Source organism: Silurus meridionalis, chromosome 25 (assembly GCF_014805685.1).
Source record: "Silurus meridionalis isolate SWU-2019-XX chromosome 25, ASM1480568v1, whole genome shotgun sequence".
Classification (NCBI taxonomy): Eukaryota; Metazoa; Chordata; class Actinopteri; order Siluriformes; family Siluridae; genus Silurus; species Silurus meridionalis.
Genome location: NC_060908.1, coordinates 8,960,842 through 8,985,265, shown reverse-complemented (window position 1 = coordinate 8,985,265; position 24,424 = coordinate 8,960,842). Strand labels below are relative to the sequence as shown.

Below are 24,424 nucleotides of genomic sequence, written 5' to 3'. Positions count from 1 at the left end.
TGCGCAAACCTCCAGACATCCCGGATATGGTTACATTGAAATGATTCCCTTTAGCGCACATCCTAGAGAGGCTCATTTGGATATTTGTTGACCTTATTCGGTTTAAAATAATAAATCTTCAGTGGAGATTTCACGTGTAAAATCATGAGCAGCTTCAGATTAATGCTGACGCTGTGCAGTTACAGCCGCAGGATCATTCGAATAAATGTAAGTCTGTAAGCAACTGTCAGTTATATACTCTTGTTTGTTTTAACATGAAAAATGTGTAGCCCATCTGCATCAAAGTTTGGTTTGATGTACGGTTGATATTAAAAGTCCACACACCCTTATGAAATGGCAGGTTTTTAAAATATAAAGACATAAATAACAACAGCAATGTCAGACTTGTTACATCGTTCATGCAATATGCCTGCAAACAGAAATCCAGAGAAAGAGAGAAAAAACAATAATGTGATCGAGGCTGCTTCTCCTTAGTTTGTCCTGGGCACTTATCAAGATAGTTCATGGAAAATGAACAGCTCCAAATACCAAGATACTTTGGCAAAAAACCTTCTGTCCTTTTAAAAAGCTGAAAATAAAGAGCAATTCCACATTTCAACATGACAATGACCCAAAGCACACTTATAATAAATGATATAAGTGATACATTTGTTTTTGTTTGGGTTATATATATATATATATATATATATATATATATATATATATATATATATATATATATATATATATATATATATATATATATATATATATATATATATATATAAAATATATATAAAATGGTTCTAGATATAAAAAGGTAAATTTGTAAAAATAAATAAATGAAATAAAATAAATTGTCTGCACCCTGGCTATCTAAATGGACCATTAGATATTTGGCTAATGAAAATCTGTTAAAACTGCATTGTAATTTTTGGAAAATTTGTTTTATTTTGTTTTTCCAGACACAAACACTGATTCCAACAAGGACTTTTTTCAACAGGCCACAAAAGAACCTCCTTAAACATGAGCAGGGTAAGAATAACTATCTGGTCAATGCTCATGTTTATGGCCATGTCTCTTTTTTTTCTCCAGGTTGTTTTACATAACCATGTACCTCGTTCAGGTCTACATTTTTATTTGAGAGTAAATTGTTTAATCACTAAGGCACTAAGGGGTGAACTATTACATGGACTATTTTTTGTAAAAATTAGTGAAAGGAATAGCTTAAAAATAGGTTACATTTCATCTCATAGTATGAAACATTAGATAAATGTGCCTGTATTCAAGATTTTCACTTGCTAAGGCTTCAGTAGAAAGTGAGTTACAAATGCACAAGGACAACAGAAATCAGGTAGGTTTTGTGTGTAAGGGCAACCACAGAAGTGTATCCCTATTTAGCAGGACGTCAGGCAGCAGGACTACATGGATTTGAGTATTTCAGAAAGGTATAATAAAAGATGCACACAAAAAACACAACTCAAACAGAGAATTGGGATTATCTAAATCAAATGTCATTTCTTTCAATTGGGTCTATTGTAGTTTGGAGAAAGTTCACAGTATAAAAATGACCTCTAGAAATGTATACAATTGTTATGTGAGCTGTAGTGCAATACTGTATCAATATAAACTAGTTTTACTTTCATTTATATATGTTAAGTAAAGATGAATATATAGAAATTGCACAAATGGAGCTCCAAAGTGGACTAAAATGGCAGAATTCTGCAGCCTCATTCTTTGGCATTGTATACCACAGAGGCACAGACTTGGTGTTTTTAATTTATTGTAATCCAGGACTATTAGGCTTTTGCCCTGAATGAGGAATCTCACAAGTTCTCCACAAAACAAAGTGATCACATGTCCAACTTGCATCTAGTGGTCTTTGAACAGTCCAATTCTATCACATGCAAATTTAATAGAATGCTGATAATGCACATTTTTTCAGCGTTACAGTGTGTCTTTACACTACTATTTTTTTTTTTTACATCTCAAAGATGTTACAGTATTTACTCTGAGTTCAACTTCCTATCTGTTTCACAGTTAAATTTGCAACCAAGCATCAGCAGTTTAAATCCACTGTTGTCCAGAAAGAACAGAGTGAGGATTCTATAATCAAATGGATTCTGCTGTTGATCCCCATCACCACATTTGGCCTTGGAACCTGGCAGGTACTTACTTCACTGAGTTGACACTAATAATGTTACTGGTCACAAATAGCTTGGTGTGGTTACAGCATTTATTTATTTTTTTGCATATCTCTACCGTTTCACTGTTGGTTCCCACCAGGTTATCTGGTTTTCTCGTTCCTTTCTAAAATATTTGTATCGGCTACTCTAAATCCCCCCCCCCTCAGGTATGAATGGTGCCCTGAGATGGGCTGGAGTAAGATTCAGAGTGTATTTCTGCATCATGTGAGCTGTTCCAGAGATCTAACATTCCACAATCTAACCAGGATCAAGCTGGTCTTCAGGTTACTGGAGATGAGTGAGCAGTTGTGATTAAATGATTTGAGTTTATATATTTAAGGTAAAACGGAGGCAGTGGAAGCTGAAACTGATCCAAGACCTTCATATGTTGACAACTGCAGATCCAGTCCCACTGCCCGCAGAGTGAGTCAGGGCAACACTTTTTTAAAATGCTAACAATATTAATCATCTTATTAATATAATGTGTATGTAAGTGTATACGCTGCAGTCCTGCAGAGTTAAATGATTTGGAGTACCGGCGCGTGAAGGTCCGTGGTCGGTTCGATCACTCTCGGGAGTTGTACATCCTGCCACGTTCACTAGTGGATCCTGAGAGAGAAGCTAGAGAGGCAGGCAGACTGTCATCCAGTGCAGAAAGTGGAGCTAACGTCATCACCCCGTTCCATTGTACTGATCTAGGGTGTGTATCAGCACACACTACACTGGGCTTCTGTTTCTCAAACTGCACATTCTTATTTGAAAAATAATTAATTCTTTTTTTTTGCTAAAGAACAAATTTGAGAAATCTTTTTTTTTTTTTTACTTATGTCACCAATTTCGATCTTTCAGGTTTACCATCTTGGTGAACAGAGGCTACGTACCTAAAAATAAAATTAGACCTGAAACAAGGACGAAGGGCCAGGTAAATTAAATTATATTTCACTTTATTTAATTGTGTTTTCTCAGCCAGGGCATGACTTTTTTTTTTTTGCCTAAACAGATGATGCATTTGTTAGATTTTAGCCCAAAGATCTGTTTTAAAAGGAACATGTTCTGGTACCTTGAGCACTGGTTTTTATAAGATACACTGGGAAGAGAATTGAGCTGAAGAAATGATCATATGCAAGGTGAAATTTTACATATAGACAGCACACATTACAGCTTGTGTAGCTCAACTATTTTGTTGTTTCTTTTGAAAGGTGATGGATGAAGTGGACCTTGTGGGTGTGGTGCGTTTGACCGAACAGCGCAAACCGTTTGTCCCTCAGAACAACGTGGAGGCAAACCGATGGCACTACCGTGATTTGGAGGCCATGGCGAAGGCAACTAATGCTGAGGAGATCTTGATCGATGCTGTTTTGGGTCAGAATTCCTTTATAATTACATTAATCCACTCAAACACTGTAGTTCTGCACAAGTATATTAAGAGGTTAATACCCTGGAATTTCATGTCTTTTCTGTCTTAAGCATAAAATCAGCCAATGTGGTATTCAGTGATATTCCATAGTAGGAATATGCATCCTAATCTTTGTGTTGGATGTGCATTTTTTTAGGCCTGTAGTTAATACTGAATTGAGGAAAATATAACTACAATTGGACTTTTTTTCCCTGTAACTTAAACATTTTTGTGATAAAATTGACTCTTTTACTGCGGCAAAATTCTGGCAGCATGCCGTTTCGAGCACTGCCTTTAGTTCTCATGCTCCCGTTTTTTTATTTAGACATTTACGTTGGATTTTTCAGACATTTCCCTTATTTCTAATCATCTTTAATCTGACTTCCTGTGATACATCATTTTAAGTGATCCAGTAGTTTTATTTCTTGGGAACATGGAATAGTTAACCAATGTAAATCCTATCATACAGAAAGTACAATACCGGGAGGACCAATAGGAGGCCAGACAAGAGTAACACTGCGCAATGAACACATGCAGTACATTATTACATGGTGAGTGTACAACTTATCACACATTTCTGAATTAGGGAAATTCTACATTTAGCTATATTTGTACACCAATAAGCAGCTACAATCTCGTATGTACCCGGTTTTTATTTTTACTGGCAAGGTGCATCACCATTGTTACTGAATTAAAAGCAGTTTAATTATGTTGTCCGAGTTTATAAGAAATATCACTTGATAAAATTGTAATCTTTTTGTCACCTAGGTATGGACTCTGTGCTGTTACTTCCTACATGTGGTATGCAAAGTTCATCAAGCGTCTTGCCCTATGACTCTAATCAAAGTTTGTACAGAACATGGTGTTAAAGCATTGAAATATTTGTCGAATCACAAATCAAGTAATGAATTGGAATTTTATTTTAAGCCTGACTGCAACCATTTTCTTTTTTTTGTACATTAAAATCTTTGTTCTCTGAATCATTAATCCCAAATTTCTTATTTAATGCTGTATCCTCCACAACAAAGCTCAAAAATCTTTGACCTCTGACTTGGATGAGAGTTTGGAAAATTGGGTCTTTGTGGCAAAAATCTTCATCTGTATAAAACGAGGGTGTAGGTAGCAGAGTAGTAAGAGAATCAGTCAAAGCGTTGAAGGTCTTAATCAAACCTCAGTGTTCTTGTCTAATTGATACTGTTGCTCTGAAAGAAATCTTATCCTCTAACATTAAAGATAATATATAGCATGGCAGCAGGACACAGCCAGAGTTAAACATTGCACAAGAATGTTTATTTGGTACACAGGGAACCAAAGTTATCTACTTTTTCTTATGTACATCAAAAACATCTGTCACAGAACTGATTAGAATATTGTGGGGAAAAATGTCCTTAAATGCAAAAATCTGACAGACTGAAAATAAAAAAAGCATTTGGGTCATCATGGAGAACATTGCTTAATTGTAGGGGTACTTGGGTTTCCATACAACAGTTTTAGGTAAGGCAAAGAGTCATTGCCAATTCAATATAAATGTTTATTTAGATGACTATTTTTAAACTTTGAGGCAAATCACCTTGATAACCAGTTGTCTTATTGCCCACTCAGACACCCAAATCTGAACAAAATGTTTTCACCAGATAATTTTAGGTGATTAAATAAAAGCCATAACACTTCAGTTTTCTGAGAGTTTTTATTTTACTTATAAACATGCACATCTGTGCTAGGAGTTTAACCCAGTTTGGTAGCCAACTCCTTGGCCTTTGCCTTTTCAAGTTTAGCAATGCGTGCAGTGGACTTGGGGCCCATGATGTTACCTCCCCAGTGACGGCGGATCTGAAAGAGTGGAAAAAGGACACATTAGAACATCTGCATACTTGTCTGATAGCCAAAATAAGTACACCCTCCATTAACCATGCACCATTTAGCACAAAAGAGAAACAAATACATTGTCTTGTAGCTGATTATAGTGGAAATAAGGGCATAATCCAGTACGTGTAATTTTAAAAGCAACTGCCCAAAATTATTGTAGCAATTAACACATTGCACTCACCTCCTCATATCTGTCATTGTAGTTAGTCTTGATGGCCTCCACCAACTTGGCAAGAGCAGCTCTGTCCTCACTACAAGGTCAGAAAACTTGTGTTTACATTAAATCCTCTAGTGAAAGTTCATCTTCACAGGAAAACAAATCTTTTTTGCTCAGGGTTAAAAAGCTCATTTAAAACCACATGGTTGTTCAGGTGAAGAAATTCAGACATCATTGCAAAAGAGGCCGAGAATGCATACCCCACGAAGAAATTGTTACTTACGGGTTGGTCTGTGTGAAGCAGACAGACGTGCAGGTCTTTCTGTGCACAAGTCGGCCAAGTCTTGCCTTTCCCTTGACAATGCAGTATGGGACACCCATCTTACGGCACAGAGCGGGCAAGAACAACACCAGCTGAACAAGATATTAAATAAACTGTTAAATAACATTACTGACATTTTTAAGCAACAAATATGAATAAAACTGCTGTGATTGTGCTCAGGGTTAAAAAGCTCATTATTGATCTTCATGTTGTATTCAGGTGAAGAAATTCATGACATCATTGCAGCAACCACGATTATCATGTTAATGCATTCAGCCAAAAAAGAGCACTGACCTCAATTGGGTCCACATCATGAGCGATGACAACCAGCTGGGCCTTTTTGCTCTCTACAAGTGATGTGATTGAGTTCACACCTGAGCAAAAAAAAAAAAAGAGGGAGAGGGGAGAAAACGATTAAACTGTGCCCTAAAAAAGGTGGGGATAAAGCTTGAAGTTTAATTTAGCAGTGGTAAACAATGACAATTTCCCTTTGGCACCACAGTATGACCAAAAACTTAAACCCTAGTATTTCAAAGCACCGTTTAACAGCAAATTTATAAAAGAAAAGATATTGACATGGCCAAAGAAAGTCAATTCTGCTCTGTAAAATGGCAGAAAACCTAGTGATGCTGAATGAAAGCCATTCTCTCAAAACAATTCTAACTAGAAACTAAAAGAAACACTACAAAAGTATCAGCATTGCGCTGAAGGTGGGGCAAAAAAAGGTCTGGGTAATTTTATTAATCTCACCATGGTCAAGCAAATCTCAAACCCAAGCTGAGCAAACATCAGATAACTGGGATCAATTTTTAATAACATCGAGATGAAAAGTTAAAAATATTGCCCAAGTCCTGGCAAAACAGCTGCCCTGTTTAATACAAAGAGTTAATAAATACAACACTATCACATATGATCACTGGCTACAAAAGCACTCCTTTCCGTAAAATTCATAGCTTCCTTTCATCTACATTAGAGGTACAAACACCACCCTAACAGAACACAATACCAAATTTCACCATAAAATTATTAATACATGTCACTAGAGGAACAGGGTGTCGCATTGCCCAAACACAAGTGAATAAACTGCTTTAATTACAGCACAGTAATCCAAATGGAAAAAGGCTTTTGGTTGTTCGCTCATCCCACAATTCCATAAATTCTGTTTACTGTTTGTTTACAGCTAGACATAGACGAATCCACTCACCTGCACGAAGGACAGGTGGTCTTTTAGTTGGGGCATCTCCCTTTCCTGCAGCCTTCTGTTCAGCACGAGCCAGCAGCCTGCGCTTCTTCTCCACCTTGGTTTCAGGCCTGTACTTGTGAGCCAACTTGAACAGCTGGGTAGCTGAATACAGATTTAGTTCAGACAATTAAACATTAAAATGCATCTATGGCAAAGAATTTACATTAAGAAACAGTAAACTCAAATTTTCAAACAACTAAATTTTGTTACATCAAATGATTCCAGTCAGATTTTGTCTCATCGAAGTCCTATTAAATATACTACCAAAGTGCAATCATAGTGCATCAGTGATCTTGGTGGGAAAAGTGTCAACATTAGTTATCAGATTTTCTTTACATCATTTGCACAGATTCAACACACTGGCCTTCTAACATGATCAAAAGGAGAACTTTATAGCTAAAACTAGAACCAGCACCATACAGGACCATCAACCCTCACATGATAGTAGCTGACCTACCAGTCTGGCGATCCAGAGCCTGGTTGAACTGGTTAATCGCAGGAGGGACCTTCAGACGCTTGTACAGGATAGACCGCTGGCGCTGCAGGCGAACATAGCGTGGCCATTTCACAAACCGGGTCAGATCCCGTTTGGGCTGGATGTCCTGACCTGGGGGAGTAAGTAACCAAAAAAAACTTAAGGAAAAAAGCTAACACTTTACAGACCAGATCAGTGAGCAACATCAGGCTGCATCAGCGATCTTGGTGGGAAATTGTCTGCATTGCTGTTAAGATAGCAAATATTCTGTGTCATCATCTGCACCAGTGAAAAAAAAACAATTCTGTGACAGAATGAATGTTACCCACCAATGCCAAAGTTCTTCGGCCTTTTCTCAAATAGGGGATTTACAACCTTCTTGACCTCACGCTTCTTAGCGACAGAAGGGGCAGGTGCCACCTTCTTCCCCTTGGCCTTCTTTCCTTTAGGCTGTTAAAATAAAAAATAAAAAAAAAGTGTAAAAATAAATTAAACCTAAAATAAACCCTTAATCAAAAAGACAGGAGACATGTGGGTGTAGCTTTTGCTCAGATTTAAAAAGCTCGAGTTTTTGCTCCACATGGGAGTTCAGGTGAAGAAATTCAAACCATCATTGCAAAAGCAGCATGTGCCCAGTTCTATAATTCAAGCCAGTCCAACAACTCAAATTAATCCTCCGAAATTAGTTACCAGATTAAAGAAATATTCAGGAATATGCTGGTGTTTTCTTAATAAATGAACTTTCCTGAACTCCAAGACTTCATGAATATCGTTTTAAAGAGCAAACATATTTACAGTGAAAACCTCATTACTCAGAAGAGCCAAATTGTCTAAATGATCACACTTGCTTCAGAATGGAAACAAGTGGATGCTATAAAATCATCCTTAAGGAATTACAGCGATGAGCCTGAATATGAAGGCTTTTATATATCAACTGAACATTTCCATGTTAAAGTTTCTTTCGCGTTAGAATGTAGTTAATGACCTAAAACAGGATTTAACCTCATTAGCCAACCAGCTAACCGGCTAAACAGCCTTCTGTATACCCGGAGGCTAAACTAGGCCTAGAAAACTACACCACAGCTAACATGTTTAAACAAACGCAGATGCTGCAAAACAAACCAATATAGTAATACAATTCAATTTCCCAAAACGCATACCTCCAAAAAAAAAAAAAAAAAAACGCCACGAAAAACACAACGCGGCGCCAACAACAAACAGGGCTAAAGCACTGCGGAGCTGGAAGCCATCTCACCAAGCTAAGACCGAAATAACTACTAAATAAGCATCATATTTCTTTCTAATATACACATATAAACGATAAAATAACTCTTTAAAGTTCATACACTTCATTCTTTTAAACCTGGGTTAGAGTAAAGAAGAGATGTTTAATGATTGAATATCGTTGGGATTCCAACTGAATTTCAGATTAACACTCACCATGTTGGTTCAGACAGAAAGGAAGAAGAAGGGGCTTGTGGGTAATTTTAAGCGGCGCGACGTTGGGAAAGTGACGTCATTTTCGAGCGACAGGAGATCAGGAGCGGTTTTGTTTTTGGAGAATTTGTTACAGAATGCACGTAAATTACTTACTTTTGATTCACTTTTACGCATTTAACTTAGTTAAATGAAGATAAATATTTAATATCGATTTTAGCGCCGCCGGGTTGGTTAGCAGCTGGTTCATATTCACGAGCAGCCTTGAGGCTTACAGTAAAAGCGAATCATATAAACGGGAATTTAAATCGCAGTTTGAAGAAACTGGTGTAATGCAAACTTTCAGAACAGTTATGACTATTTCAAAATCATGTTCTTTTCCTTTCTTTCTAGTTAGAAAACTGAGCTGTGGGGGTAAAAAATGACCACACCACGGGTTCTCCCGCAAAGTAAAGAAACTCTTCTGCAGAACTACAACAAGAGACTCAAAGATGACATCAGATCCATCTTGGACAACTTTACTGAGATCATCAAAATTGCCAAGGTTGGTGCTGAGTTTACTGGATCTTAAAAACACTCCTGATCAGTAGGTTTTGAGTTAAAACCCACAGCACACCCAAACCCACCACTTACACCCCGAGTTTTCACTCACCTAAGTGTTCAGACAGTCTCAACCCATCTGTAAGTAAAGGGGGTAAAGGGGCTTTTTTGCTTGTCATATGTATATCACACAGTGAAATTCTTTCTTCGCATATCCCAGTGATGTTAGGAAACTGGGGTCAGAGTGCAGGATCATCCAGAGGGTTAAGGGCCTTTCCCAGGGGCCCAAGAGTGGCAGCTTAGCAATACTGGTGCACAACCTTCCAATCAGTAACCCAGAGCTTTGGTCTTTTTAAACTTTTAGATCAACTCGCTCCATCACAGTTTTGGGTTCCTTTTTCTTTTCAACCCTACACTGATAGAATAATGATAACACTCCAAATTTTTATTTAGCTGAAAAACGAAATGAACTGCTTTGTTATCCTGCTCTGTTTTCATTTAAATGTTTGTGGTCCACATAATTATACTCTGTATATGGAGCCTAAGGCATCAAAGAGATTTTTCTCAAATAAAATACTTTGATTGTGAGAAAAAGATGTACTGAATATTACAAATTTAAAAATCACAAAATCGACCTATAATGCTGCATGGAATCTAGTTTGTTGCAACTCATGACCTTTTTCTTCTCCATGTATTTACATTTTTATACTGACACATGATAAGTTTAATTTGTGCAACTGGCTGCATGTGAATAACTGTAGAGGTGTGTTTAAGTGTAAAATTCACCAATTTGCCAAAACAAACCCACAAGTTAGAATGCTGATGCCAATTTCATTGGAAATCTATGTAAGAAACAAATGTTAAATAATTTCTCAGGTGGAAGATGAAACACAGGTGTCAAGAGCAACACAAGCGGAGCAGGACCATTACGAAATGCACGTCCGAGCTGCCAACATTGTAAGGAATCTTTCCTGTTCTGTCAAGGACATTATTCTCTAAAGCCAAAATTTGACATGGCTATTAATTTAATTTCTACGTATTTTTACTGATTGTTAAGCTGTATATATGATTTTATTTTTTTTTTTTAAAAGGTGCGAGCTGGTGAGTCTTTGATGAAGTTGGTGTCAGACCTGAAGCAGTTTTTGATCCTGAATGATTTCCCATCTGTAAACGAGGCCATTAGCCTGCGCAACCAGCAGCTGCGTGCCCTGCAGGAGGAATGCGACAAGAAGCTCATCTCCCTGCGTGATGAGATTGCTGTTGACCTGTACGAGCTCGAGGAAGAATATTACTCCTCCAGGTACAAATAGATCCTCCAGAGAGCCTGTAATCCTGCAGTCGAGTGTCATATACACTCTATTTTATACGCACATAGATTATAACACATACCCTCGTGCCTTAGACGACATGTTTAGAAGTGTTCAAAAATTATGCAAAAGGGCATTCACAACTATAGTGCCTTTAAAATGGAATAAGAAGATAAAAGCGGGTTACATTTTGTAAAGATGTGAAAAAAGTTGTAATTTTGTCATAACATTTATTATATTTTTCAAGCAGGTTAGTCAAATGTACTAAAAGGGTAATCTTGAGAACACCAAAAATCTTGTACCAAAGTGAAAGATTGTGTGAATGTGGGCTTGGATTCCATAAAATATTATGCACATTTCTACATTTCCTGCAAATATAAATATATAGATATAGATATAATGTCAGAAGTTTAGAAACATCTTGTCTTTTATTGCTTTTATGACGCATGCATATTCCTTTTGTTTATATGCAACACACAATGTATTTTAAAATATGAATATTGACTTTGACCAGAGTAATATATAAATGTAGAGATATTTGTACAAACATTTATTAAACAGTTAAATGTGATCTTTTTTAATCCTCCCCTAAAATGAATAACAACATAACACACATTCAGACAGTTAGTTTCCCCAAACATTCAGTTAAAATACTTTGCCATGCCTTTTGTAAAACTTGCCAAAGGTGTTCTTCAGTTGAATTTCAATCTAGATATGGATATTCTCATCTGAAAATCCACTTTATCCCAGAGCGGTTCAATAGGATTTTAGTGCGTGTACTGGGCAGACCATTCAATGTTAGACACTTCAGCCGGCTTTTTGCTTTTGAAATAACCCTCAAAGAGCTAGGACATCCGCTTTGAATCATTGTCTTGTTGTACAGTGAAGTCGGTTCAAATTAACCACAGTCCAGATGGAATTGCATGGCTATAGCCATGTTGCTTCAGTATTTTTTTTACCGGGGATAAGTCTCCAACCATCCCTGCTCCAAAACAATCCAAAACCATTAAGCTCTTACCTCCATGTTTGTCTGAGTGTGAGGCAAACTTCTCTTCTGAAAGCCAGAAATGTCAAAATCTCTCCATAAAACTTTGTTTCAGTAATTCACTATACAAATCTTGTTCGTTTTCACTTTACAGTTTGTTGCATAAAAGCAAAAGGAATATACACGTGTCTCAAAATGATACAAGCTAGGTATTTTCAGATTTTTTTAAAGCACTGTACATAAGCGTTAATAAAAAAAACATCAAATAATGTTTGTAATCTCAAAATTTAGTGTTAAATTAAATTTAGAGAAATTGGAAAAAAAAAATAAAGCACTGATTTAAGAAGCAGCTAAACTCACAGATCAGACCCATGTTAGAACTTGGGTTAATAGTCTAATAAGCATGCTGGATTGGTTTTACACCCAAATTGAAGTGTCCATGACCAGTCACAGTTTATGATCTTTGTCATGAAAATACCAATAAATGCACTGTGTACAAGTAAATAGTTTTGTTATGTTTCTTAACATAAGTGTCTACAAATATATTTAAAAACAGTTGTGGCCAGTTTTCTTTCTGACAAGCTTAGTTAATGTCTTTAATACAAATGCTTCAAACTGCTATTAAAGTAATTATAAATGTAAAAGTTACCCATTTCTGCCATAATGCCACTATCCTAGTAGTTGGTCTGATGATGGCATTAGCAGCAAAAAGGTTCTGCCCCAAAAGCTCAATTGGCTCATATTTTTATGAGCTTCCCTACAGTTTTTTTTTTTTTTTTTTGCTAGTTCGCAGTTTGGTCTGCTGAAATACTTTTCTGGCTCGCCACCTGGACCACAATCCACCACATAATGACTCCTGACTTAATGTATTGTTTGACTATTGCAGAAATTATGCTAGTGTGTGTTTTATTGAGTTTATTGGGTGACTTTAATTTGTGGGTGCTTGTGGGAGATTTTTCATTTAATCTGAACAGTGCAAATATGGCTATTTTACCCACCTATTGGCAATATAAGAAGACTGTTAGAAAGTTACAAAAAAATGTTCAGAAACTATTACAGTATTTCCAATTCAGCATCCAAGGCTTTTATTATGCCCAATGGTTTTGTTCAAGAAATGTTAAGTTTCATTAATAATAGTGCTGAAGGACACTGAGCTGCTGGTGCTTATTTGTAAATGGTGCTCATGCTTTAATTCTACACAGCTTTATACATATCATTTCGCAGGTCAGAATGACTTTGTTGTCTTAGGATGCGGAAATTTGTGACACCGGCCATTTGGCTTTTATATCCTGTGCTGTTAAATTGGTTGAACCCCATGATTTTATGCACTAAATCAGGTATTGATGTAGACTCTGTACCTCTGACCTGAGGAGCACACTGCGAGTAATTCCTGTACATTTATGGAATGTATTTAGACTTCTTTTATTGTATTTGATTAAAAAAGATTATCAATGTCCTGTTAAAATGTTAAAAATTGTATGATTTTATATAAATACATTTTTAGCTTGCACTGGTAACATCTATAATGTTTACACTGGTCTTATTTTCAAAGAAGAGTTGATCAGTTCTTCTATGAACTAGAAATTAGCAGCTTAGAAAATGTAAAATACCAGCTATAGATAAACAACATTACTGTTCAGTGTTGTAACGTTAACATGTCCACCCACTGGGCCTGTTTGGCCATTTTAACTTTACAAATAAATCAGAAAGGAAAGAGAGCAACTTTGATGTCTTTAGTATTTATTGGTCTCTTCCAAAATGGATTTTCCACCTTTGCTTCAGCCTTAAGAAAAGTCTTTACTACTCTCAGCTTTTTGCTTCTTTCAGTTACAAAGTGTCATCATAAATGCTATTCGTTATCTTTGGAATTATACAAGTAAACTAAAATACTATAGAACACAATGTTTTTATAATCGTAATGACTTCTCACTTTTTAACTGCCTGCTTACTTTTGAAAATGCTTTCTGCCTCTGTTTTGTGTATTTGCTTTACCTGCTTTTATTTTTAAAGGAATAATATCTGCTTTCATGCTAATCACCATCTACCACATCTGTAGTGTATGTGCATTCACCATGGATAAGGGTTTGTTTGTATTAAGACAAAAAAACTAATATAAATCTTTATCTCTAAACAAACAAAATCTTTATGTAAAGCACATATTTTGGTAAAAACACTTTTAGTGTGTACTACTTTTTAGATGGCAGAATCGGGGGTTATGCATTAACAATGTACAGTCATGAAAAAAAGAAACTGCATCCTCCTTTACTTCTGTGTTTTTATTTATCCGGGTCTAAATAAGCGATTTCGGGTTCTCACAACTTTCTTTGTGTTACAAATAGACTCTGGTAACAATTGAATAATCAGACAGATTCAATATGTAGTAATTTCTCCAAAAAAGCAAAACAACATTTAGAATCCTGGTGGGTATAAAGCAGAGTTCTCCAGCATTTTAATGATTGCAAGTTTTCCAGGACCTGTGGACACAAAACTAGCCCAAATAATCATCCATCCACCATCATCCTTGACTGTTAGAATGATGTGTCTGTGCTGATGCACATCTTATTTGTGGTAAATACACATGCTACAGAGGCAAGGTGGTAGATGAACATAGGTGTCTGCTAATAAACATGTTCTCAACCCTGGTGATGTCTATTCTAACTACAACTCAAAAAATGCTGTTAAACAGCTGATTATTTGAAAAATACTAATATACTAAGCTGTGCACGACGTAGGGTATCTCCAGTACCACGGTTGGGAACTTGTGTTTTAAGATATCTGAAGAGGAAAGATTTGTGTGCATGTATGTAATGCCTTTATATGTGACATTTCTAGCTGTGGACAATGGGATGGCGTCGAGTTGCCATTATGCGAGGCATTTCGTCAGCGTGACAGTTGGGGGTCACCATATACAGCCACTGACCCTTCAAACCCCATTACAGATGATTCGGAAAAGCCTGTCGCTACAGAAACAATGTCACATCACCTCAATGGCCATGGAAGCAGCACAAGTGAACAGTCTTAAAAAAATTAAAAGGAGATATCACATAAGCTAATTACTTAATCTTTGCTTTCTACAATTAATTTCTGAGCCAAATAATAAAAAAACACTGATGTAAAAATTACATACACTCATCTGCATCTGTGTGATGGAACAAATGTTCTTTTTCTATGTTTGACTACTGTACATTCCTCTCTCATACCTCACAGTATTATAGTGTGTGTGTTTACCATACATAATTGATCACTCTTGGGTCAGGAAGGCCCAGTTAGATCTGTTTTCCCCCCCTAGTTCTTTTACTTGATGGCACATAGAATCTCATTCATTGTGTAATTTTTTACTGTGATATTGTTTGAAGGCACATTTCATTAGTTACATCCACTATGAATAAATGGTTTGACAAAGTAATATGTTTCTGAGGTTTTATTTAACTAAATATGCAGTATGTAACATTTTAGTAAGGAATCCAGGAAGTTATTAAGAAGGACATCACGTTCACATACATTAATCCCATCCATTCATTACCCTCATAACCCTCTATCAGAATCATAGTGAATCCAGAGGAATCCCACGAACTGTCAATATCAGAACTTCACCCACTCTTTAGGGCAATTAAGCATAGAAAGTAAATACTGGCATGTTTTGGGAAATAGAAGGAAACCAGAGTTCCCCTAAATGTGAAGAACATGCCCCATTCCACATAAACAGTAATCCGAGCTAAAGATAAAACCCTGGAGAAGTGTGGCAGCAATACTATTGCCACTCATGTTCACACTCTACAACCAAAATCATCACTTGGACTCATTTTATATATCTTTTATATTCATAGTATGTTGGTTGACTGCTTTTTATGAAGTCATACACACTGCAACATTATCATGAAGTGATTCACATTCAAATCACAATCAATATAATATAACACAGCCACGTATCCCTTGCACTTTTGTTGAAAAGACATTATATTTACACCTGTAATGTGTTTGTTTGATTTTCTGCAAAAGACATGAGGGATCAGTATCTCCGGTTCATCTTTTTGAATCTCTCATAATGATAGTCATCTGTGGCCTTCTCGTTGTTTGGTCTCTTGCGGTAGTTGGGTGGTGATTCTGTAAAACAAAAAGGGGGTGGGGTGGGTATGACCATTAAAGTGAAACCAGTGAACAGACCAAAATGTGTACTATGGGAGCAGAATCCATAGTCATCCTGGATTACTTGTTTTGTATTCATTATTTGAGAATTTAACAAAAGCAAGGACAATGTTTCCCCTGTGGTTCAAACAATCTAATCTAACTATCTAACTATCTATCTACACATACTTTTTACTTTTGCACCCAGAACAAGAATGATATATAGTAGAAAAGTAGCAAGTGATTGTGTAACATTAATACCATCTCAATATAGACAAAACACTGTTCTTTTCCATACTATCCTGTGTTTTTATATCCTGTATAGGATTACATTTTAATGATTCCAGTTATCATTTCTGCTTTTACCACTTAACTTACAGTGCATATCAAAAAATTGGAAAGGCCTCGTCTTTTATCATTTTTTTAGACACGTTTTTGTTTATATGCAACAAACTGGGTAAAAGGCAATAAATAAATAAATAAATAAATAAATAAATAACACAGAAGAATTGGACAATGAATGACTGAAAGAAAGTTCTGTGGACAGATGAGTCCAAACATAATACAATCATACAACAAGACAATGATAAGAAGCATAGTGTTATCCATCATGGAATGGCATTCCCAGTCCCCAAACCTAAATCCCATTGAACTGCTCTGGGATAACCTGGACCACAAGGTTAGAAAGAAATATCCAACTAGTAAAGAACATAAGATTAAAAAGAAGCATGGCAAAGTATTTCAGCTGAATGTTTGTAGAATAGAACTGTCCAGAGTGTGTAAAGCTGTTATTCATGTTATGGGGGGATTAAAAAAAAGAAAATAGTGTAATATATGTACATTTATATATTAGTTTGGTGATAGTAAATCCTTATCATTAAATCACCTAGTATGTTGCATATAAACAAGAAGAAAATGTGTGTCTCAGAAATGATAATAGACTGGGTGTTTTGACAGACACTATATATTGTAGTTACATATTACACATACAGTATTCCCTCTACATTAAAATTCATTAAACATAAGACTGATCATGAAGCCCAGACACACTCTATAATTAATCATTTATTAAATAATAATAAATAATATAAAGCTGTGAATTAACCTGGATGCCCAGATCAATGATTATATTATATATATATTACACACACAGTATGCATAAGTGATAAACACTATTGTGATTTAACTCTGACAGTCTTTCGTGTGCGAGTGTGATGTTTTGCGCGTACTTTCTGGTGCCGGTTTCTCAGTGTCTCCTACGCGCAGTGGTCGTGCTTTGGGCTCTTCTCGGTGCCGTCTGTGAGGTGCGTTCGAATCTTCATGGTAGACTGAAAAGTGAATAACAGTCAATTGCTGCACTGTCCCATATTTTCAGTTGACATACAACCAAACACTCGTCTGTTTTAACAGTGAATAGAAAAAGCTGTGAATTATGTTAGTGTTGTTAATGCTAAAACTAACTCTTTGACAGATTCGGAAAAGCGATGGCCGAACTGATGGAGAATACTCACAGCGATTATGCTGGACGTAGTTCACTGCGATGTTGGTTGGAACAAATGAAGTACCACTGTCTTTCTTCTTATTCCGCTGCTCAGCAATCAGCTTAGCTTTGGCATCCTCTGTACTGATTATATTCTTTATCTTGGCACTACACAAAAGAGAACAAAACAGTTTAGGACACACACCACTATACATTGTATAATGAACAACATAGTAAATATTCATATTCATCTCTGGAGGTCACATTTTTTAAGAACAGCATTCTATTTCATTCCGGGAAGCTCTATGAACATTGGGATGCCAAATGTTATTCCCAACAGCTGTGCACTAATTGTCCTTTGTGTTGTTCATTGTTTGTTTCTCGACAGCTGGCATCTGCCTTCACACTGTGATAGATGTACAGTACATTAGTTTTATGCTGTACAGTATAAAAATAAAATATACGGAATTCCAGGATGCATTCGGTTAAAAAAAATAATAAAATAGTTCAAGCCGCTGACTACAGGTGATTCTTATTTTATTCTGATTACAGTAATTTTGTTATTATACTATAAGTTATTATACCTTTGAATTCAGGTGTAAAATCAAACATACAATATTCACACCACAGCAGTGTAGAAATCAAGTCTACTTGGTCAGAAAGTGCTGATTCATTTTCTACATCAGTTCTGACAGTGTTGATTACAGGCGAATCACAGCGTTAGATTATATTATAAACAAATTCACAGAGGCTATAGTGAATCCTCCACATCTAAAAGTAAACAGGTTTAAATGAATGTAATAAATGTTTATATGGTTTAGTTCTCTGTGAAAATGTATTTAACGGTCAAGGACCTCAAGAGAGAGAAGAAAGGGAGGTTTTTTCAGGACAGAGGAGTAGAAGCTGTGTGCTTTATAGCTGCACTAATGTAAATGTTAACTGGAACCAATCTGTCTTGCAGACATTTCAAAACATTAAATATGACAGTTTTAGTACACAAAAATAAAACAGCAGAAAGACAATCAAAGTGCTGTAGTATAAGCATGAAAATGTTTAACTCTGGATCTCATCACATCAAATAAAACTCCAACAGCACATCCTGTCCTTCACTCTTTCCATTAGCCAGTGACTATTTCAGCTCATGGGAGTTCGAACACGTTTTACATGATGGACACATTTCTCTTGGTGAATTCATATCCTCATTGTTATGAACTCAATTAGCACAGCTTGAAGAGATTTGATTATGTGACGTCAGCTGGCTTTGCCACATCCTGAGAAGGTTAGGACTAATTCATTTGAACATGCCTCAGCTGATGATCTTCCTATTCAGCAGTTTAGAATAGTGCTTATTTTTCCGTGGCTAGTAATTCAAGATGACAAGCGCTTACTCGATTCCCAGGTCCACTTCTGGAATGCCGCTAAGCATCTGATTGGACAACATCTCTTCCGTCTTTTTGGCAGAATTGACCCGGATGTTCTCGGGCAGCTCATACAGGAGATCCTCAGCATTCTTTATCTTCACCTTCTGCTCCTCTGCCTCCAATAATCCTTTCTTCTTCTTCAACTCGGTTTCAATGTATTTCATCCTGAAAGAAGAAAAGAACAGATAAATTATGAGATGATACAAAAAATTTATTTGTGTACCATTTTTCACTACTCTTGCGTCTTGCTTTTATCACATTATATAGTTTATATTACATACATTGTTATTTATGCGCTACTACTGTTTATTTAGCCTGTATCTAATATTTATATCTCCATATAACTTCATACACATACATGTCTGCATCTTCATCTCTTCTGTTTGTTTCAGCTGAGAAAGCAGTTCCCAGGTTCAGATCGTCCTCTGTTCTGGAAATGGGAAAAAGTGCAGGTTTGGTTACAAATACGTTCACACACTGTCACTGTAAAAGAACCCTGTGACCAAACACTGGCCTTCACATGTACACACTGGGACACTTACATATCTGTTGTTCTGTCTTTTACGTTCTTCATGTCCACGATGCCTCCTGTTTTGAGTTTAAATGGATCATCCTGAAATACATAGAGGGGAAAAAAATAATAATAAAAACCACAATTCACACATCACTGTTATCATGTAAACCGCTTAACACTATGCATAACTTTACAACAAATTATAATGTAATGGAACTGTAACATCTGTAATAATGAAGTAAGCACCTCTATCTCTGCTTCCAATGGCAATCTCTCTCCAACAAGTAATGCTGCTAAACTGGGGAAAAAAAAGAAGAATGGAAAAAATGTTTAGTATCAGCCAGGTACTACAGTCACTTCTTTTTCTTTTCTCAGCTTCTCCCATTAGGGGTCACCACAGCAGCTCATCCGTCTCCATACCCCCCTGTCCTCTAAATCTGCCTTTTTCAACCCAAGTACCTGCATGTCTTCCCTCATCACATCCATAAACTTCCTCCTTGGTCTTTTACCTCCAGCTCCACCTCCTGTCTTTTAGTCAATGCTACTGTTTTACCACAGTCCTATAAACTTTCCCTTTTATTCTTGCAGATACCCTTCTTTCACAAATCACTCCTGTCACTCTTCTCCACCCACTCCACCCAGCCTGCACTCTTTCTTTACTTCTCTAACACACTCTCCATTACTCTGCACTGTTGACCCCAGGTACCTGAACTCATCCACATTCACCACCTCTTCTCCCTGCAACCACACAAGTCCACTGCCCTCCCTCTCATTCACACACATGTACTCTGTCTTACTCCTATTAAATTTCATTCCCCTTCTCTCCAGCGCATACCTCCACCTCTCCAGGCTCTTCTCAACCTGCTCCCTACTCTCACCACAAATAACAATATCATCCGCAAACATCATAGTCCACAGAGACTCTTGTCTGACCTCGTCCGTCAATCTGCCCATCACCACTGCAAACAGGAAAGGGGTTTAGAGCCTATCCTTGATGCAATCCAACCTCCACCTTAAACCAGTATGTTATTCCTACTGCACACTTCACTGCAGTCACACTGTCCTCATACATGTCCTGCATCACCCTCATATACTCCTCTGACACACCTGACTTCCTCATACAATACCACAACTCCTCTCTCGGCACCCTGTCGTACGCTTTCTCTAAATCCACAAACACACAATGCAACTCCTTCTGAACTTCTCTATACTTCTCCATCAACATTCTCAAAGCAAACAATGCGTCTGTGGTGCTCTTCCTCGGCATGAAACCATAATGATGCTCACAGATGGTCACCTCTTCTCTCAGCCTGGCTTCCACTACTCTTTCCCATAACTTCACGGTGTGACTGATCAACTTTATTATCAGTAGTTATTCTGCAGTATATGTAGTTACTGCAGGTCTGCACATCTCCCTTCTTCCTAAAAAATGGTACCAACACACTCCTTCTTTATTCCTCAGGCATCCTCTCACCTTCCAAAACCCTGTTAAACAATCTGGTTAAAAACTCCACTGCCGTATCTCCTAAACATCTCCATGCTTCTACCGGGATGTCATCTGGTCCTACCGACTTTTTACACTTCATCCTCTTAATCGCTGCTCTCACTTCCTCCTTACTAATCCTATCCACTTCCTGCTTCACCATCTCTACATCATCCATCCTTCTCTCTCTCTCTCTCTCTCTCTCTCTCTCTCACTCTCTCGTTTTCCTCATTCATCAACTGCTCAAAATACTCCCTCCATCTTCTCAACACACTCTCCTCACTAGTCATCACATTTCCATCTGCATCATTTATTGCTCTAACTTGTAGCACATCCCTCCCCCTTTACAGGACCAAACATATAATGGACTAATCAAACTTTTCAATGAGAAATTTATTGGGGGGCGACTAGATTTTTTTTATCTTCCAGCAGAAAACTCCATACTGTTAAAGTTCTGTAAAGATAAACTGTCCCATGCATAACTTCTCAGAAGCAATTAAAACACAGCACCAACCAACAAACTATCATCACTTAGCAAATAACATAAAAGTGGAAGAAAAATAAACGAACTCTTCCAAGGCTGCATAAATCCAAAAGACATCTGAAAGCAAGATGAATACAAGACTAAATTTGTATCAAGATCAGAATGTAACACTGGAGACTCCTTCCAAATATGAAATAAACTTCAATGATCACACTTTATTTTTTTTAACCCATTTCTTCATCTTAGATTATGCACTAGTCCCTTGTTCTGTCTCTATTTGCCTACTTGCACATTATTATTATTTTTGTAAAGATAATAAGTGTGAAAATTCTGGAATTTAATATCATATCTCTAATTCAAACTTAGAACCATGTGGGTACTCTTAAGATACTCATTTCAACTTATTCTAATTTGGAACACACTAATTCTTATCTTGGACACTATTTTGGATGAAAGATTGAAGGTTCAAGCCCCAGTATCATCAAGCTTTCACACTGGGTTACTGTTCAGAAGACCAGATGTTCAAGCCCCAGCACTGCCAAACTGCCACTGTTGGGCCCCTGTACAAGGCCCTTAACCTTCTGTGCTCCAGGGACATCTTGGCTGATCCTGTGCTCTGACCCCAGCTTCATAACATCGCTGGGATATGAGAAGAACGAATGTCTCTGTGCTATAACGTAAATTCTACAAGTAAACACCTCGTTCTATGTTTACAGGTAGTCGACTTACGATCACGATTGGGACCGACAGACCGGTCGTAAGCTAATATGTACAGTACTGTGAAATGATGCCGGAAGCTGGTACGCACTGTCGTACGCCGCGGCTAGCGATTGTGGTCGTAAGGTCGACGACTGTACTATAGAAACAATATCGTATTAAACCTTGCGCATTAATACAGAGTTGTAACTTAGCTTGAAACCGGAACTACTTTAATAGAGAAATCATTAACATTTTCTGACCAATCAGAATCCAGAATTCACTCAATATATCTCTCACCTCACACCTTTCTGTCTTCTCCGTAAACTCTGCAGCTCCTTTGTTTCATTAAGTTTATTCCTGTGGGCGTTTAATAAAAAAAATAGTTAAACGAGCATATTCCTATGCGTGTCAAAATCAGAAAAGAATCAGAATTTTTATAACACAACCTATTGTTTACTTTTGGATGTAACAGAGAACGTTAGCTAGCTAACGATGCAATATGACTAAGCTCATGAGATAAAACAAATAATCTACCTGACTTCAGCAGTTACTTTTTCAGCTTCCTCTTCATCAGAAGACTCCTCTTTCCTTCTGAAATTTCTACCCGCCGGCATTTTTATATACTTTATTATGAATTGTTATAAAACGTAAATTTCTCCTGCTCCAAACTGCCAGCGTTTCGAGAAACAACGCTCACTTCTTCGGAGGCAGCGAAAATCCAACAATATGGTTTATTACCGCCACCTATTGGACTGGAGAGTGTACTGCTCTCAGGAGCTTTTTACTTACTTAAAAACGTTAGTTTTTTTTCTGAATAAATAAATAAATAAAAATCTTAAAAGATTCTCAAAAAACTTCATTGTAGTATAAATTACACGACCATGTTTTATCAACATAAAATGTACTCAAATGTGTACAATATTTTTTTTTTATCTTGTAATCAATAAAACACATTAGATTTAAGTTGAAATTATTTATAGTCTGAATTATTTTGCACTTAGTAAGGCTTATAAATACAGTATATCTCAGTGATGTTGGGAAGCTGGGGTCAGAGATTATACAGTGCCCCAGGGATTTGCTCAAGGGCCCAAGAGTGGCAGTTTACTGTGCAATACTTGGTCTTGAACCCCCAACCTTCCAATTAATAACCCAGAGCCATTACCACTGAGCTACCATAAATACTGCAGAGGATCAATGTTTTATTCTTGCCTAAATCCCTACCTGTACCCTGATCACACTTTACAGACATTTATGAAACAATGAGAATAATTACAGTCCTTTTTCTCTCTCCCTGTCACCCCTCTTTGCTTTCTCTCTCTCTCTCTCTCTCTCTCTCTCTCTCTCTCTCTCTCTCTCTCTATCTATCTTCCACTCTGTGTAGAGTTAAACATGCTCCTGATATACCAGTGGCTAGTGTTCATGTTTCTTCTTTTCGGATCTCCCAGATTCATCCCAGAGATTTGGACTGTACATAATATCAGCGGTCTGCTACAGTGGTTCAGCACTACAGATGGCATGAACAGCTCTGCATTTAAGTAACCATCACTGAACAGCACACCTCAATAAAGATATAGCTCATCAAAAACAGGCGATACAGCTCAATTGGTGTAACTGAGTGTGTTAAAGAATTGAAAGACTGGATGACTCATAACTTTCTATTATTAAATTCTGATAAGATGGAGATTTTGCTCATCGGCCCAAAAACCAGTACACAGAAGCTCCAGCATTTCAACCTGCATTTAGGCTGTTCTGTAACTACTAGTTCAACAGTTATTTTAGGGAGCAACTTGTCTTTTAAAAATTATATTAACCATATTACAAAAACAGCCTTCTTTCACCTTAGAAATATTGCTAGGCTAAGAAACATGTTATCTATATCTGATGAAGAGAAGCTCGTCCATGCGTTCATGACCTTCAGAATAGACGAATGTAATGCATTACTAGGTGGATGTCCTGCATCATTAATAAACAAGCTACAGTTAGTACAGAATGCAGCAGCCAGAGTTCTCACAAGGTCGAGAAAATATGATCATATAACCCCAATTTTATCTTCCCTACACTGGCTACCTGTTAAGTTTCGAATCGACTACAAACTACTGTTACTCACTTATAAAACACTAAATGGTTTATCTCCCATGTATCTATCCAGTCTTCTAACACGCTACAATCCATCACGCTCCTTGAGATCTCAAAACTCTGGACTTCTAATAGTTCCTAGAATAGCAAAGTCCACTAAAAGTGGTAGAGCATTCTCACATTTAGCTCCTAAACAGTGTTCGTGGCTCAGAAACAATCTCTCAGACTTCTAATCTCTCAGATTTTTTA

At 37.0% G+C, this 24,424-nt stretch overlaps 4 protein-coding genes and 5 non-coding genes across 12 annotated transcripts; 2 read left to right on the top strand and 7 right to left on the bottom strand.

Moving 5' to 3' along the window:
- Positions 1 to 7: 7 nt before the first annotated feature.
- On the top strand, positions 8 to 4,548 carry LOC124378794 (surfeit locus protein 1). Its single transcript, XM_046838563.1, has 9 exons — positions 8 to 207; positions 945 to 1,014; positions 2,020 to 2,147; positions 2,506 to 2,588; positions 2,674 to 2,865; positions 3,015 to 3,087; positions 3,365 to 3,527; positions 4,031 to 4,112; positions 4,330 to 4,548. Exons 1-9 carry the CDS (start codon positions 145 to 147, stop codon positions 4,394 to 4,396), a joined length of 921 nt encoding a protein of 306 aa, XP_046694519.1. The 5' UTR covers positions 8 to 144; the 3' UTR covers positions 4,397 to 4,548.
- Positions 4,549 to 5,229: 681 nt separating this feature from the next.
- On the bottom strand, positions 5,230 to 9,238 carry rpl7a (ribosomal protein L7a). Its single transcript, XM_046839844.1, has 8 exons — positions 9,218 to 9,238; positions 7,954 to 8,074; positions 7,607 to 7,756; positions 7,111 to 7,251; positions 6,201 to 6,280; positions 5,868 to 5,998; positions 5,609 to 5,678; positions 5,230 to 5,391 (listed from the first exon to the last, which is right to left on the bottom strand). The coding sequence occupies exons 1-8, from the start codon at positions 9,236 to 9,238 to the stop codon at positions 5,287 to 5,289; spliced, it is 819 nt and encodes a 272-aa protein (XP_046695800.1). The 3' UTR covers positions 5,230 to 5,286.
- LOC124379564 lies at positions 5,753 to 5,824 on the bottom strand. Its single transcript, XR_006924456.1, has one exon. It is a non-coding gene; the product is annotated as a small nucleolar RNA SNORD36 (small nucleolar RNA).
- LOC124379563 lies at positions 6,078 to 6,152 on the bottom strand. The gene has a single exon (XR_006924455.1). It is a non-coding gene; the product is annotated as a small nucleolar RNA SNORD36 (small nucleolar RNA).
- Positions 7,430 to 7,495, bottom strand: LOC124379550. The gene has a single exon (XR_006924442.1). It is a non-coding gene; the product is annotated as a small nucleolar RNA SNORD24 (small nucleolar RNA).
- Positions 7,836 to 7,908, bottom strand: LOC124379549. Its single transcript, XR_006924441.1, has one exon. It is a non-coding gene; the product is annotated as a small nucleolar RNA SNORD24 (small nucleolar RNA).
- Positions 8,168 to 8,243, bottom strand: LOC124379562. The gene has a single exon (XR_006924454.1). It is a non-coding gene; the product is annotated as a small nucleolar RNA SNORD36 (small nucleolar RNA).
- med22 (mediator complex subunit 22) lies at positions 9,088 to 15,299 on the top strand. Of its 4 annotated transcripts, none has more exons than XM_046838567.1 (5): positions 9,088 to 9,204; positions 9,455 to 9,605; positions 10,478 to 10,558; positions 10,693 to 10,901; positions 12,680 to 13,615. In XM_046838567.1, the coding sequence occupies exons 2-5, from the start codon at positions 9,483 to 9,485 to the stop codon at positions 12,741 to 12,743; spliced, it is 477 nt and encodes a 158-aa protein (XP_046694523.1). In that variant the 5' UTR covers positions 9,088 to 9,204; positions 9,455 to 9,482; the 3' UTR covers positions 12,744 to 13,615. The 4 variants fall into 4 exon arrangements, with proteins under 4 accessions (XP_046694523.1, XP_046694524.1, XP_046694521.1 ...); XM_046838565.1 differs by lacking the exon at positions 12,680 to 13,615 and adding an exon at positions 14,726 to 15,299 and having other exon boundaries at positions 9,089 to 9,204; XM_046838566.1 differs by lacking the exon at positions 12,680 to 13,615 and adding an exon at positions 14,726 to 15,299 and having other exon boundaries at positions 9,095 to 9,200.
- c25h9orf78 (chromosome 25 C9orf78 homolog) lies at positions 15,300 to 22,822 on the bottom strand. The gene is made up of 9 exons (XM_046838564.1): positions 22,634 to 22,822; positions 22,397 to 22,456; positions 19,680 to 19,731; positions 19,462 to 19,532; positions 19,278 to 19,349; positions 18,887 to 19,084; positions 17,530 to 17,666; positions 17,248 to 17,346; positions 15,300 to 15,997 (listed from the first exon to the last, which is right to left on the bottom strand). The coding sequence occupies exons 1-9, from the start codon at positions 22,711 to 22,713 to the stop codon at positions 15,903 to 15,905; spliced, it is 864 nt and encodes a 287-aa protein (XP_046694520.1). The 5' UTR covers positions 22,714 to 22,822; the 3' UTR covers positions 15,300 to 15,902.
- Between the last annotated feature and the right edge of the window lie 1,602 nt (positions 22,823 to 24,424).